Source organism: Quercus robur, chromosome 8 (assembly GCF_932294415.1).
Source record: "Quercus robur chromosome 8, dhQueRobu3.1, whole genome shotgun sequence".
NCBI lineage: Eukaryota > Viridiplantae > Streptophyta > Magnoliopsida > Fagales > Fagaceae > Quercus > Quercus robur.
In genome coordinates this window covers 62,955,454-62,971,351 of record NC_065541.1, presented here as the reverse complement: position 1 = coordinate 62,971,351, position 15,898 = coordinate 62,955,454, and the positions used below count along the sequence as shown (strand labels likewise).

At 39.6% G+C, this 15,898-nt stretch overlaps 1 protein-coding gene across 1 annotated transcript; it reads right to left on the bottom strand.

Annotated features, from left to right (window-relative positions):
- Nucleotides 1–11,737: 11,737 nt before the first annotated feature.
- On the bottom strand, nucleotides 11,738–13,628 carry LOC126697562 (protein phosphatase 2C 37-like). Its single transcript, XM_050394600.1, has 4 exons — nucleotides 13,026–13,628; nucleotides 12,603–12,917; nucleotides 12,278–12,383; nucleotides 11,738–12,158 (listed from the first exon to the last, which is right to left on the bottom strand). Exons 1-4 carry the CDS (start codon nucleotides 13,485–13,487, stop codon nucleotides 11,818–11,820), a joined length of 1,224 nt encoding a protein of 407 aa, XP_050250557.1. The 5' UTR covers nucleotides 13,488–13,628; the 3' UTR covers nucleotides 11,738–11,817.
- Nucleotides 13,629–15,898: the final 2,270 nt, after the last annotated feature.

The following is a 15,898-nucleotide window of genomic DNA, read 5'->3' as shown; positions in this document are numbered from 1 at the left end:
ATCAAATATGAGTACATCACATGATTAAATCAATTTTTATAAAACAAAAAATATTAACCGAAGATTTCATTTATCACTGTGGGGACACGACTCTTAAACGGCCCAACAACGACATTGAGCTCGCGCGTGAAAGATCCCCCACAATAATATTTGTAGAGAGTGGGCTTGAAAGGCTAGCGTTGGGTCACGGGGCGTTAGTACAGGCCGGACCTTAGATAAACCTAGACTAGAAAAGACTTTAGTCCGGATATCCAAGCCCAATAACTTTATAAATTGAGGGATTGGACTCCTCGGATCATGTCCGAGGAGCACTGGTGTTTTTCTCCGGTTACCCGTCGATGGGTTTTCCATGGTGGAGCGCATATATTATCCGGGCATTCTCATTCCTGGAGTTTTTTCCAGGAAATGGGATGGGGGCTCCCTAATTAGTTTACCTTTCCTTTTATACTGGCCTACGTTTGTTGTCCCTCGTCCACGTGTAGGGTCAGTTTTTCCAGGACTGATATTTGTCCCGTCAATCCCATCCCAGCATTGTTGGGCATGGTTAATAAAGCCTAAGAATCCGGTTCTGTTAGGTGCAACGTCATATCAATGAGGGGTATTAAGGACAATTTTCCCTAGATATTTTCTGATCTTTTAAGTTTGCTTGTATGCCACTTTCCTCAATGAGACCTTGGGTCTGCCGAGGGCTAAGCCGTCCTCGGCCATATCTTCGGGCCCCTTTGGGCTTAATATTTTTGGGCTTGGGCCCTGGCCTCCTTCAGTTTGGGGTCTGTGGACTCCCCATAAGCGAGCGGGCCGAACCCACAAACTATTGGGCCCCACATTAGCCCCTCAAAACCCTGCTGTCCAACGTCTTGGTTGGAAAGGTGGGTTTTGTTAATACCAAGCCTTTACTGCGGTTCATTTAATTCAGCCATTGACCAACGTTGGCGACTCTTCACCTCCCCGAGGAATGCGCCAGTCTACAAGACGTTTTCCTCAATTTACGCGTGATGCGTTTATGCCGTTTGGCTATTCGAAGCACGCCTTTAATGTCTTCCTTTTACGAGACCTCCCAGATCTAACGGTTACTGACAGCGTGAGGGACGAAACGGATGTCCATTTATCTGCAGATTTCCTTGGGGATTAGAACGTGTTACGTACCCTTGCCTTCCTCCCCTATATAAAGAGAGAAGACAAAAGGTGATTCTCTCATATTCGAACCCCTCAGGCTCTTCCCCAAGTTCACTTCTTTCCTCTGGTTATATCCTATCCCATAATACTTCCACCATAGTAGTCAACCATGAATAAACCCTTCCTCTCCTAGAAACGCCATGTCCTAACAAAACTTGAGATGGCTCGATCAGGGTAAGGATGGCGGAGACTCAAGATCTGCCTCCCCATTCTTTTAGCCAAAATCCGAAGCAGGGACTCGTCACATCCCACTTTCGGTGTGACTGAGTCGAAAACCTCCATTATCATCTCCACCCGCTCTCTCATGAGCATACCTAATATGGCTCCAGTGTGCTAAGAGTTAGGATTGAGGCAGGGACTAAATGCCCTTGCTTCTTCCTCTCTTTGTTCACTGGCGCCATCCTTTGATTCCCCTTCTCTCTCTTTTGCTCCTTTCTTTTTCTTTTCATCTCTTCTCTCTTCTTTTCCTCCTTCTTGCTCATGTCCTCCATCTTCTTCATTCATCTCCTCCATCTTCTGCTCATGTCCTCCATCTTCTTTTCCCTTTGCACTCCTTGCTGACAAGAGCTTGCCGAAGTACTTCCATGTGTTCCAATTCTTCTTCCTTCTCTTTCTCCTTCAACTTTTTCTAAAGAAGGTTCTTCTCCTGATATGAGCAGTACTGAGACAGAGATTTTAGAGAGACTTTGAAGGCGAGTTTAAAGGACACCTGACTGTTTACTTATCTGTATTACGGATGTTATTACTGTTTTGGCAGTTCATTTTTTGTATAGACTTGTTTAAGCCCTCCATTGTACGTTGTAATAACTTTTCGTATTAATAAAAGTTATTGTTATTCTATTTCGCATGTCTTGTTTATATGTTTTAATAAATTTGCAAACACTGCTCGGCACAATAGTATAACATTTGAATCAATGACAACTAAGGCCAAAATTTTCGCTAATAAAAAGACGCCATAATAACTTTAACCAAATTATTATTCGACATAACAATCCGACCAGTGAAGAACGAGACTTACCTTAAAATTATTCGAGGTGGGGACTAAGTGTTCGATAAGGTGTAATAAGTAGTTATCCGAGGACATGTCACCTTCCCAATGAACAATTTCCTTAGGCTAACGATCATCAGTTCGTTTCGCCATCTTCTTAACACACTGGCCTTAACTTTTTCCCGTATTTGAGCCGAGAAACTTCTCCATCCAAGCAGTTGATTTCCCAAAAGACCTGAGTCCGAGGACTTCGCAAAGCCTGGGTTTTATTTAAAACTTACGTTTTTTCTTTTATGTACTTGGCTTCCTCATAGACTTGAGTCCGAGGACCATGCAAGCCCTAGGTTCTGTTCAAAACTTTTATGTCCTTGATTTCCCCATAGGCTTGAATCCGAGGATCATACAAGTCCTATGTTCTGTCCAAGACTTTTATGTCCTTGGTTTTCCCATAGGCTTGAGTCCGAGGATCATACAAGTCCTATGTTCTATCCAAAACTTTTATGTCCTTGGTTTTCCTATAGGCTTGAGTCCGAGGGCCATACAAGTCCTTGGTTCTGTCCAAAATTTGTAAGATCTCTTGTTTGTACTTGGTTTCCCCATAGGCTTGGGTCTGAGGACCATACAAGGCCTTGGTTCTGTCCAAAACTTGTAAGATCTCTTTTTTGTACTTGGTTTCCCCATAGGCTTGGGTCCGAGGACCATACAAGGCATTGGTTCTGTCCAAAACTCTTCGAGTTCAGATTCTCCCTTTCATCAGGCATTTCATAAGGCGCCGAGCAGGGGTTGTCCTCGGCAAAGGCTATTTCTCGGCGTGGGCCGCAGTCCCTGGGCCCTCACGCAGAGCGGGCTTGGGCCGCGAATCCACTTAGCTCATGAATTAAGAGATATTTCTGCAACCTCTGGCCACGCGGTACTCTCTGATGTCACAATGATCGAGGTGCGCCTTTACGAGGCTTGCCTTTACGAGGCTTCTTTAATCTTGTGGTTGCAGTTGATGTTGGAAGTTGAGCCAGAACTGTTTTGTCTGTAGCGTACCTTGGGATGCTGCGTGAGTTGACTGCCACCACCTTATCTTTTCAAATAAACAGGAGGGAGAGAAAGTTGCCTTATATACGCACAAATCCTTCAGTTTTCTCCCATATCATAACTCCCACATCCGGAGCTCTCCTCCCTTAGCACAACATGTTTAAGGCAAGGGTTGGGAAGAAAGAACTCTCTCCGCCGCAGAAGCACCGTGTCCTCTTGAGACTCAAAGTAGTGAGGTATGGGCACAGGAAACATAAGTTCAGGAGAACACTCCATTTCGACCGAGGGGGAAGGGGTTCTCTCCCTCTTTTAGTCAAAATCCGAAGCAGGTTCTGTTCATGCCAGAATTTTGGTATGTCAGAAGAAAGATTTTCCGCCATCAGCGCCTCTGCTTTGCGGCAGGCGAATATTTAGAGAAAGCCCCTCAACTTCCAACTCCCTGCACCTTTCCTTCAGCGGTGTCAGGCTCAAGTTAGGTCTCTTTTGCTGTTTGAGTTGTGGGCATGTGAAAGCATTGAGGAAGAACGAGGTCTTGGAGCTGTAGCCAACCTCTCCTCTGATCTACCTCCTCAGCTTTATTTTATTCTCTTGTATCTTCCTTTCTTTTTGGTTATGTAGTGAGCTTTGACACAAACTGATTCCAGCTTTTCATTGTATGCTGTACTATTTCTTTGTTTTAGTGAAAATGGAAATTTCTTTACTTGTTTTGGATACTGTTCCTTTGACAACACTACTTAGTGAATGGGTGTGCCCTATGTGTGTGTTTCTTCAAGAATATTTAGAGCAAAGTAGCTTGAAACATAATCTAACTAACTCCCATTTATCAACACTACCAGGCATTATATCGATAATTCATAGTAAATCTAACTTAGGAAACTAACCGGGATAACAGTTGAATATTCTATGATACGCGCGTGAACACCGTCCAAGGCTGATAATCTCTAAATAATCCATCCGAGCAATCGACTGGGAAGTAGGGAACTCCGATGATGCTTTTGTGTACTTGGTTTCCCCATAGGCTTGGGTCCGAGGACCATACAAGGCCTTGGTTCTGTCCAAAACTTGTAAGATCTCTTGTTTGTACTTGGTTTCCCCATAGGCTTGGGTCCGAGGACCATGCAAGGCCTTGGTTCTGTCCAAAACTTGTAAGATCTCTTGTTTGTACTTGGTTTCCCCATAGGCTTGGGTCCGAGGACCATACAAGGCCTTGGTTCTGTCCAAAACTTGTAAGATCTCTTGTTTGTACTTGGTTTCCCCATAGGCTTGGGTCCGAGGACCATGCAAGGCCTTGGTTCTGTCCAAAACTTGTAAGATCTCTTGTTTGTACTTGATTTCCCCATAGGCTTGGGTCCGAAGACCATGCAAGGCCTTGGTTCTGTCCAAAACTTTTTTGTTTTTCTTTTGGAGGTCAGCCCCTTGACCATGACGGGGATGGCTGATTTGGAGTCGGAAGCCCCTAGAGATGCCCGTGCCGCTGGTGCTATAGGATGTAAGCCCTAGTGCAAGTTTATATCAGAGCGACAACTTCAGGTCACCGGAGATGGGAAAAAACTCGCGAATCTCCGCTTGCTAGAGGGTTGACTCATGCGCCACCTGCGCCAACGCGCAAGCCTTCCCACAGACGGCGCCAATTGTGGGGACACGACTCTTAAACGGCCCAACAACGACATTGAGCTCGCGCATGAAAGATCCCCCACAATAATATTTGTAGAGAGTGGGCTTGAAAGGCTAGCGTTGGGTCACGGGGCGTTAGTACAGGCCGGACCTTAGATAAACCTAGACTAGAAAAGACTTTAGTCTGGATATCCAAGCCCAATAACTTTATAAATTGAGGGATTGGACTCCTCGGATCATGTCCGAGGAGCACTGGTGTTTTTCTCCGGTTACCCGTCGATGGGTTTTCCATGGTGGAGCGCATATATTATCCGGGCATTCTCATTCCTGGAGTTTTTTCCAGGAAATGGGATGGGGGCTCCCTAATTAGTTTACCTTTCCTTTTATACTGGCCTACGTTTGTTGTCCCTCGTCCACGTGTAGGGTCAGTTTTTCCAGGATTGATATTTGTCCCGTCAATCACATCCCAGCATTGTTGGGCATGGTTAATAAAGCCTAAGAATTCGGTTCTGTTAGGTGTAACGTCATATCAATGAGGGGTATTAAGGACAATTTTTCCGAGATATTTTATGATATTTTAAGTTTGCTTGTATGCCACTTTCCTCAATGAGACCTTGGGTCTGCCGAGGGCTAAGCCGTCCTCGGCCATATCTTCGGGCCCCTTTGGGCTTAATATTTTTGGGCTTGGGCCCTGGCCTCCTTCAGTTTGGGGTCTGTGGACTCCCCATAAGCGAGCGGGCCGAACCCACAAACTATTGGGCCCCACAATCACCATTCCATGGGATTAATGGCTTAAATCAAGAATTTAAATCAAATGAACACTTACATAAAAATCCAAGAATAATAGTATTTGTAAACCCACCCCTCCCCCAAAAAATTTTTTTTTTTTTGTGGCCAAATCAACATTCCATTTACTTAGTTTTGAATTTTCAATTGGAAAATGTCATCTAATTCTATTAGAGGGGTCTAGCTAAAGTGTTTGCCTTTAAAATGCCTCTTGCTAGAATTTGATGCCGATGGAATCTGGTTTGTCAAATGCTTATTCCCCATACAATGCTCATAGCATCGTCTATCTATATTTAATGTGGATTTTTATTTTTGTTTTTGTTTAAATATATATATATATATATATATGAAGAGGATAATGTTCACTACAAAATGGATTTCAGCATTCAAGTGGAACTTCCCTGAATTTCAGAATTTGTCTTTGAATTTCAACGGTAGTATATGCTTTAGGAATCTAGCTTATAAATTTTTCATTCCATTTTTCCATTGACTTCTTGCTGGGTTTCCCTGTCAACTTATCTCATAGAGCAATATCATATAACTACGTATACGTTTTTTCTACCCCAGAATTAGAACATGCATTCGGTATTGGGAACAGAACCTGGTTCCTGTTCTATATCGGTATATCTCCCACACATGATTAAAGTGTCTACACCCCTATTCCTTTCTGATATAGACAGGGGCGTAGCCAGGAATTTTTACATGGGGGGGCCGATTCGAACCATGAAGGTTGAAATCGACGACAATGAGTATCATCGTTGTATGAATAGTCTATATTTTTAGGTTGATATGGACCTTCTTTAAGATAAACTCGTCGGATTTCATTTTGTTTGTTGATAGGGAATTCACATATTTGTTTACGTGATCCTGAATCACGATCTATCTCTTCAGATTGAATTCTTGAACATTTGGAGGGGTCAAGGTGTTCATTAGGCATCGAAGTATCAACATTTGTTTCTACAGCCACAAGTGTCCTAATTTTTGAATTGCTAACATCTTTTTGCTTAAAGAATGCATCAATTGTTTTTCGTTTGCTCATAATTCTTTTAGCTTTAAGAATATGACTCAAAAATTAACCTGAAAAGAAGTTTAAAAAATAAAATTTTAATTAGAAATTTTTACTTAGTTATATGGATGTTATTCATACTCAAGAAAAAACAAAATTTCCACTATAATTTAAACATACAACTCATTTTTAATACAACTTTAATTAATAATAACCCCTCAAACAAAAACAAAAATTAAACACACAAGTATTGGTACACAAAACCAAACAATTTAACAACACCCACTGCCACATCCACAGCCACATGATATCTAACTAATAAAAAATAGGTAATAAATCAAAATAATTTTACCTTAAAAATTTTGTCTTCACAAAGTGCAAAGATGGGTCACCCGTGTGGCAATGCCTACTGCCTCCGCCTGACTGCCTCCAACTTTAGATCTTCCCTTCAAGACTCATCACAAACAATCTCCCCATGCCTTCAATCATGTATTTCTCTAAAAATCTATGAAAATATAAAGACTATGTGAATATTTAGGTGTAGATAGTTGAGAAAATAAAAAAAAAGACACTAAAAAGAGATGAATGTCTAATGCTTAAGAAAGAGAAGAAAACTCATCAGTCACCAAGTTCCAAAACTAAAGCTAATGAAGAAAGAAAAAATTGGTCAAGATTTGATTTTTTTTTTTTTTCTTGGGACTGTGAGTGCAGAGGACTGGAGTTTTGGGGGTTGGTAGGTGGGCAATGGTACCGGTGCAAATGAAAGTGTATCAAAGAAGACAAAACAAAAGAATAAGAAGTAAAGAAAGGGATTTCGTGGGTCAGTGGGTGGATTTTTTGAAATAAAGAGAAAGTGAAATTTTGTTTTTAGTATTTGGACTTGAGCGGGCCAGCTTGTTTTATTTGGAATACATAAGGTGATAAGGCCTAAAACTAAAACTGGACTTGGGAGAATATTTGAGCTGGATTTGGGAGAATAGTTGAGAATTGGGCATGGGGGGCTGGCTGTCCAATATTGAAGGGGCCCAATTTTTTTTTTCTACCTACTCTAATGAAAAAAAAAAAAAAAAAAAAAAAAATTTGCAGGGGCGGGCCCCCCCAAGCCACTACGTGGCTCCGCCCCTGTAATAGACAAGCGTACAAAAATTTAAAGGCAATGAAGGCATACACTGAGTCAAACCCACCAAGAAGTAGAATTCAACCATTCAAGAGAAAAGTAAAATTAATTAGAACTATGATGCTAGAGAATGTGCTGTTACCTTAAAGTCTACAGTCTTTTTTTCTTTTTTTTCACAAAATTTTTTATAACGAATGAGGTAGCAAGTTGTAAATAGTGGACAATAAAATGATGTTGTTGATGAACCAAAATAAGAATCGATCATAACTTGACAACTCAATAATTATAAAATTTATTGTGTATGTAGTATTGCTCGTAACTTTAACACTTAATAGGTAATCATGTTAACTTACGAGTCTACAATGTAAAATCTCTTGAATTTCTAGTTACATTTGTTCAGCCTCCTGACTGATGCATGCTACAAATTCATAGTGTTTTTATCAACCGAGGTATCATGGACATCCTTTTGTGGTTTTGTCAAATTACTTGAACTGCAATTTGCGATGTGTATATCCAAATAATCATGTAACCATCTTTGAATTGAAATTTGAACCCATTGCGTTCGTTTTGAGTTTGGGATCTCATCTATGCATCAGAAAAAAAGGCTAACAAAATCGACCCAGATGCTTGTCACATACAATTTGTGCTTGATCCCAAGCATGTGAATTTTGTTGTGTATTTTGGACTAGGCCCAAAGGCCCCAAAAATATTCAACCATAACCATAAAATTCTAATAGGTAGCTGATGTCAATGTCATTATTTGGGACGTGTTGGCTACTAGAAAGAGCATTATTTCATGGTGGACTATAAACAGTTATATACTATACTATACTTTTTCATTTATTTACTAGTAAAATTAGCATCAAATAACAAGTTAATGTTTTTTAATGAGGATGCAATTAGATAGTCAAAAGCAGGGGTTTAGCAACAACAAATAAATAAATAAATAAAATAAAAAAAGTGTTGAGTTGACCGGTTCAAATTACACTAATCTTCCTTCATTGATAGGGACAAGAAACTAATTTCTGACCATGTACGGGTTGGCTCACAGTGTAAGTTTCTCATTTTTTTTTTTTTTAGTATTAATTATTCTTAAGAATCACTTATGAAAATCACGATCTAATCAGTCATCAATGTCTTTCATCATTATTACCATTATGTTAGGCCTTCTTTGTCAATGTGAAGCTATTTTCAAAGAAAAGCAACAAAAGAACTTTCTTTTAGTTTTTAACTTCTTAATTAATATATTTGTCTATATATAATTTTTAAAATTTTTCATAATAAGTGTAAGGACTGAATTGGGATTGGACCCAGTGTAGGATTGGGTTTAATCCCCAACAAGTTCAAACAATGAATTTATAGAGTGTAGGTAAAAGAGCTAGTTATACTCCAAAATATGAACAATAAAAGTTGCTCAATTAAGATTATTGAATATAAGTAAAATAAGAAAATCTATCATCGGCACGGCCTGAGAAGCTTATGTTATAATATCTAGTACTTGGACAAAGTTACAAGAGTTTACTGTATTCTTACAAAGGTTTCTTGATTTTTTCCGATCCCTCTTTTAGGTTGCCTTCCCATGCTATATATTGCAATCTTTGTGTTATCCCTACCATACACGTATTGGTTGGATTTTATGAGCTCCTTCTTGTCCCATCCAACACCTCCCAGAACCATCAAATAGTAGTTGTAAAGCTGCTTGGTCACTGTTCATATATCACCTCCACATTAATGCGGCCAGAGAGTTAGTTGGGAGGCATTTAATGTGAAGGTAGCAGCTTTTGAAGATATTTGTTGCCTCCCTTAACTTACCCCTTGTCCAACGTCTAACTCCTAGTTGTGATGTAACTTTGAAGAGGGTCTAGGGTGATATGACACTCTTACTGACCTCAAATCCTTGTTCTCGAGATGGCTCTTATCCTCGGACGTATGTTAGACTTATCTCGTACTATTTTTATTTTTCTTTTTATACCATTCCCCTTATAATCTCATTCGGCCATTCTCGGATTAGTTAATGTCCTCGGATTGGGCCATAGGCCCAATTCGTACAGCCTTAATAATAATACCTCCTGACTAACTGGCCTCCGCAATAGGTAAATCCAGTACTCGCAAATGGATACGTTGTATTTTCACCATAGGTACCGTGTTTAATGACTTTTTTAAAAAACTATACGTATGTAAGTTCTAATTAATTTAATTAGTAAAATATTTTTAAAAAAAAATTGAGGTTTAATTCCTACATTAATTTAACGATAAATAACAATTATCAACAATAGACGTTGAGAGAACCAACCATTTGGCAAGTGTTTTTATCCCCAAAATTATGCAGAAATTCATTTAGTTAGTATTAGTTTAGATTGCGCTGAAAATGAAATTCAACTCGTTTGTATTTTAAACAGTGAATTTCATACACTGTTCATGAGACTCATAATTACAAAATTTAGCAAAATTTTTATTAAAATTTGATCATTATTTACATATTTACAAATTATTTTACTATAATATTTTCAAATTTCAACCATAAACAATATCCAAACAACTATAATATCCAAACAGACCTTATACCATTTACAGCAAACAACTTTCTTGTTCGGGTACATCAAACAAAACTTTTGAATACCCAACTTAGGAAGAAAAGTAGGGAGTAAATAATTAAAGGAACAAATTTACACGATGTTCCTATTGGTCCACGATGGAGGTGTCAACGTCAAATCTAACCAAATCTAGTCCAGCGAGGTGACATTGATGCCATAACCGAGACCAAATGCTACGTGTTTGCCATTGATTATAGGAGTTGGTGAGCCCCTCAAGAAGTTGTCGAGGAATTCGAATAAAAATGGTGGAACCTCTATAAAAATCCCCCTTAAAATCTACGAATATCTGTTTGTGAAATTATGATTTTATGAAAGGGAAGCTCATGTTTATCCGTCCACGCCATGTTGGGTCCCAAAAACCCAATGACAGTGCTGTCTATTTAGGAACTTTTAACCTTTATTGCCAGTGGATGCAAGCAGGCAAGCACATGTACTATCTTTGATGCAATTTAAGTAAGATCGACTTTGATTTTGTGTTATTAGGTAAATTAAAGTTTAATTTTAATTCAACTGGTTAAGACATATTAAAAATTAATTAATATTTTAATTTGATGATAAAAAATTTTACTAAAAATTAATTAATATCTTAATTTATTGATAAAATACAAACGATTTCAACCACTTTAGCTAAGAAGGATACAGCAGAATTGGAATTTCTTGGTTAGAAGGACGAAAGTGATGATGATAATGAAAAAATACAAAAGCTCTTATGAGGGGTACGTGAGAAACATTGAGCTTTAAAGGAAGCTAATATGTTTAATATTAATATAAAATTTTGAAATTTGGTAAGCCATGTATATAGCATAAACATAATCTGATATAATGCAGGGTACACCTTTCCGTTCTCCTCTATCAAAATTTCCTCTCATCATCTCTAAATTGATTCTCAAAATTTAAGTCTGCTTGGATCAGCTTATTTCAATTAACTTATTTTACTTATTTCTTATATGTAACTTCTTAAAAGTCCACTTCCAAAGCAATTCATCAAAACTTAGTATAAAAGAAATTAGAGCATTGCCCACTTTTCATAGTTTTTATGATCATTGATCAACTACTAGATCAAGGTAGACACATATAGCACTGTCAATTTCTATAATACCTTCTCTCATCTTCCGTACGTGTTAAACCAAGAAATATAGTATAAACCAAGGGAGATAATAAATAAAATAATTCTAAAATTCGATTTTGGGACTAAGAAGTTCCATTGTTGTACATCATTCACAATTCGATTCAGGCTCATCTTCCCCCCTCTACAATTTGTATCTCTCACACCGCTTTGAAATTATAATATATCCCAACAATATATATAAATAAAAATAAACAAATAAATGAAAGAGAAAGAAATAACATTTTTATATATAATTTTTTTTCTTTGAAAAAAAAAAACCGAAAAATTACAATTAATGGCGGAACTTAACGATTATCGTAGCTTCTTTTTTTCTTTTTTTAACTTTTCTTTCCTTTTTCTTTTGGCAAAGATTGGTTTTATGTATTCTATAATCGAAGAGGGTTATAAGTGATGATTTCTTCTCAAATCAACAACAACAACGCTTACGTTGTCCGTACTATGCCTAGCCAAGGCCAACTTGGTTAACAGAATTGAGGCGCCGGAGCAAGCCTTGTCGGAGCTCTCCGAAGCGGCGCCGACCGCCGCGTTGCTTCCCGGCGACATGGGCGGCGAGGGCGGGTTCTGCGCTCTCAAGCAATTGCGCGCCACACTGCAAGCGACGTCGTTTGACACCACATCCCAAAGCCCATCGCTCGCCAGGATTAGACACTCATCCTCAGCCGTCCGATCCGTTATCGTCACCTCCGGTTTCGATATCACGTACGGTTTCAAATAATTGTCACCTAAAAAATAAACACAGAATCATTTAATTAGTACTGGAATTGTTATTATTAAACTCGGCGAAGCTAATTAATATAAGACAAAATAGTGAAAATACTCTTTTATCCTAGAATTCACGTACCTATTGCCCTGGACATAGCCAAGACTCCTAGAACTCTAGCGCCATCCCAGTAAATTACGCGACCACCAGCTTCTTGGATCCGAACCAACTCGTCGGGTCGGTCGGGCTGTCGATTAAAAAAAAAAGCGGAGACACGTCAGAACTGCGATAAAAGGTGGCGCGTGTAAACCACGCGCAACCGCGATTTGATAATAGTCACGTGAAATGACGCGCTAAAAGGTTCATTGAACTTGTCCCGAAAACACATGTTGCCGAAGTTTAAGGTTTTTTAAAGTTTTTAATAAGATTTCCAAAACAGAGCACAAAAACGAGAGATTTTTGTTACCTTGTGATCAACGGAGAGAGGGACAGCGACGCCTTTTCGGCAAAGCACGGCGCGGGAGTCGCCGCAGTTAGCGACGACGATCTTCTCCGGAGTCACGACGGCAACCACGGCGGTGGATCCAACGGCGTCGCACTGCGGAGTCTGGGGGTCGCACCTGCAATTTGAGCCCATGACAGGCCCACTAGATTCCTGAACTTCCTTGTCCATCCGATCAAAGCTCTTCTCCATCGTGACCTTCCATTCCACTCCTTCACCTTTACCTTCAACCTCTTCCTTCACCATCTCATGTAACCTGTCCTTACACTTCATAGCGACCTTCAAAAACAAAAACCAAAAAATAACCGTTAGAATACAATTCAAAAAAACTGCGTCTTTATTAGCTATTATTATATCAGAGAGATCTGAGGGTTCAAATATAATTACATGAGAGCAACCATGGCCGTCGAAAACGCCGAAGAAGTGAGACTTATTTGAGAAGGAACCGTGGACTGAAACAGCGTCTTCCATGTCTCTTCTTCGTCCACAAACGGAGGTTACTCCGTACTTAAGGCACACTTGCCCCACTTCATTGCTCACCTCCAAAGGCTTCGGGCTCTCACGGGAACTCTGTTCTTGATTCTTATGCAAAAACACCTCGCTTTCCTCTTCTCGTTTCCCGTCGCTCAATACGACGGCGTCTGCGCTCTCCTTTTCGTAGCCTCGCCGCGGAGCAACTAGCTTCTGGCGTTTCCTACCGGGACTAGCCAGTGTCTGCGGCGCCGCGTCAGCCATCAGCTTCAAAGGGACGAGCTGTTCCACTCTCCTCCGCCTCGAAGCTCGAGAGCTCGGCTCAATCGCAGCCGTTGCTTCTCCTTCTCCCACAACTCCACAGCAAATCCCAGCCATTGAAATTTTTCTCAAGAATTACGAAATAGCAAATAGAAGAGAGAAATGAAGGATCTTTAGTTACGCTCCAGAGGACCCATTAAATGGTTATCCCACTGAAGCTATTTCTATCAGAGAGAGAGAGAGAGTGTTTGAGAAAAGAAGAGGAACAAAGAAACACTTCGCTATATCACACGTACTGGGGGCCCACAATTAATCAGGGGCAGGCTGCCCGTCACCGTCCCGGGCAGCGATCCAAACGTTGTACAGTTGGTATGACGTCGAACTACTGAATACTATAAGGGATCATCTCCACCGTCCATCTTTCTCTCCTCTTTGTATGTCCCAACACGTGTGCCTTCTTTTGGGACCCCTACCATACGTGGCCCAATGATATTGCAACGCGCGTAGTGGAAACGACCTTCCTTTTCTGACACGCATGTGGTTCTTAATATACCACCCTCCTCTCTCTCTCTTACTTTTTGAGTCTACCCCGCCAATATTTTTTTTTTCACCTTTCTCATTATTAAACAAAACACACATCTCTGAGGATATCACCACGTGGCGTGATCGTGGGACACGAGATTCTGGGCTTGCTTCCACTTCCCCACGCCCCTCACCGCGAGTACTCAACACCCCCTGCCTAATCTATGCTCTTGGTCTCATTTAATTTGCTTCCATTAGGTATAATAAAGTTGTAGCTTAACTAGATATTACTTGTTTTGCATTTTCAATTTTATGGAAGACGTTTAGAATTTACTTCCTCCCATTTGCAAATTGTGATTTATAGATTGTAAAGTTGTAATTGTGTTAAGTATTTTCAATAGAGATATCTATAATTTAATTTCCTCTCAACTCCAACTAGACAACTATTAATTTAAAAATAAAAATAAAAAAAAACCTAGGCAACTATTAATGTATAAAAATAAATAAAAAATGTTTGATAAGTTGTGAACTTGTAATTGTGTTGAGTGATTATCATTTTCTTACAACACATGACTACCATTTCTTTGTACTAAGGATTCCATTTATCATGAATTTCGTAGTTCAGTAGCATGATTTATTCGTATTTATTAGAAAAAAAATGAATGAATCTTCTTTCTTTCATTTTCATCCAAAAATAATAATAACAATTGATGAACCCTGGGATATCAGTGGACTGAAAATGGCGGGCCTTGATAAACTTGCAACTGGATCCTGAGAAAACAAGCAAAAACTCAGAGGAGACCGGTGGAAGCCGGTCAAGAACCCTCCGATGATGAAGTTAGTCTCTGATTGAAAAATGTAAACTCAGTTTCCCAATAACAGAATGTCTTACTCTTTCATTGGCGTGTGCTTATATTGTATGCGGGAAGCGGTTACTTGTTTGGTAACCGTTCTTACAGTTGAGGAATCCAACAGGCTCGGAAGTAACTTCCGTAACTGACGTAGAAGTTTGCATTTCACAACGGTTGGGCTTGACTGGTGACAGTACGTTCTTCCACTCGGCGGAGACGTAGTAACCTCCCTTGTCCTTTATGGACGAGGGGATGGTAGCAAGCTCGTCCGTCCTTTACGGACGGACGAACGGTAGAAAGCCCGTCTGTCCTCAAGGACAGACGGACGATAGTGAGCTCGTCTGTCCTTAAGGACAGACAGACGAGTTGGCAAAGATTTACCTCTTGTCTATCCTTTGGACGATGCATCTGGACGGGAGATGACTTAGCGAATTTTCGTTACACATCAACAATAATAAAAGCAAAAAACTTGCCCGTTATATTAAACATTTTTTTAAAATTTTATTTGGCCAAAACAAAACTTCTCACATTTCTAAGAGGATCTCCAACAAACAATTCAAACCCAAAATTCTCTATAATTTAGAGAGTAAACCCACAAAATGTTGCTCCAATAGCCTCTCTAAAAAGCAAATAGTTTTTTTGCTAATGAAGAGCCACTCCATTGGTTTGATGATTACTGTTCATTAGCAAAAACATTAAACTGGAATAACAATTCTTACACAACTAATTAATATATTCAAATTTATCTCAAGTTCTCAATGGCTACAAATTGAATGGAAGTCCTCTCTCTCTCTCTCTCAAATGAATCTAAATGGAAATACACAATCAAACAACAACACAATATTGTTCTCAACAAACCAATTAAATCATAAAATAAAATAAAAAAAAGAGACTGAGAAGTCAATCTAACTCGATCCAGGCCATGTACACTTGGAAGTGTGGAGGAGGAAGAGCGGCAGTAGAGAGGTGGTGTTGCACTATGAAAGTCAAACAATCAACTCTCTCTCTCTCTCTCTCTCTCTCTCTCTCTCTCTCTCTCTCTCTCTCAATTGAGAGGAGGGATGCAGTTTTTTGTGAAGACATTTGATAGGGAAGACTATTTCTTGATGATGTGGTGGTAGTGCTACGGGGCAAAGAAACTCTCTCTCAAATGAA

Excerpts from the sequence above, each read along its gene's own strand:
- LOC126697562 (XM_050394600.1), bottom strand. The coding sequence starts at position 13,487 with ATGGCTGGGATTTGCTGTGGAGTTGTGGGAGAAGGAGAAGCAACGGCT. Across the intron at positions 12,384-12,602 it reads CTCTCTCCGTTGATCACAAG|CCCGACCGACCCGACGAGTT; the intron begins GTAACAAAAATC and ends TTTAATCGACAG. Across the intron at positions 12,159-12,277 it reads GGCTATGTCCAGGGCAATAG|GTGACAATTATTTGAAACCG; the intron begins GTACGTGAATTC and ends TTTATTTTTTAG.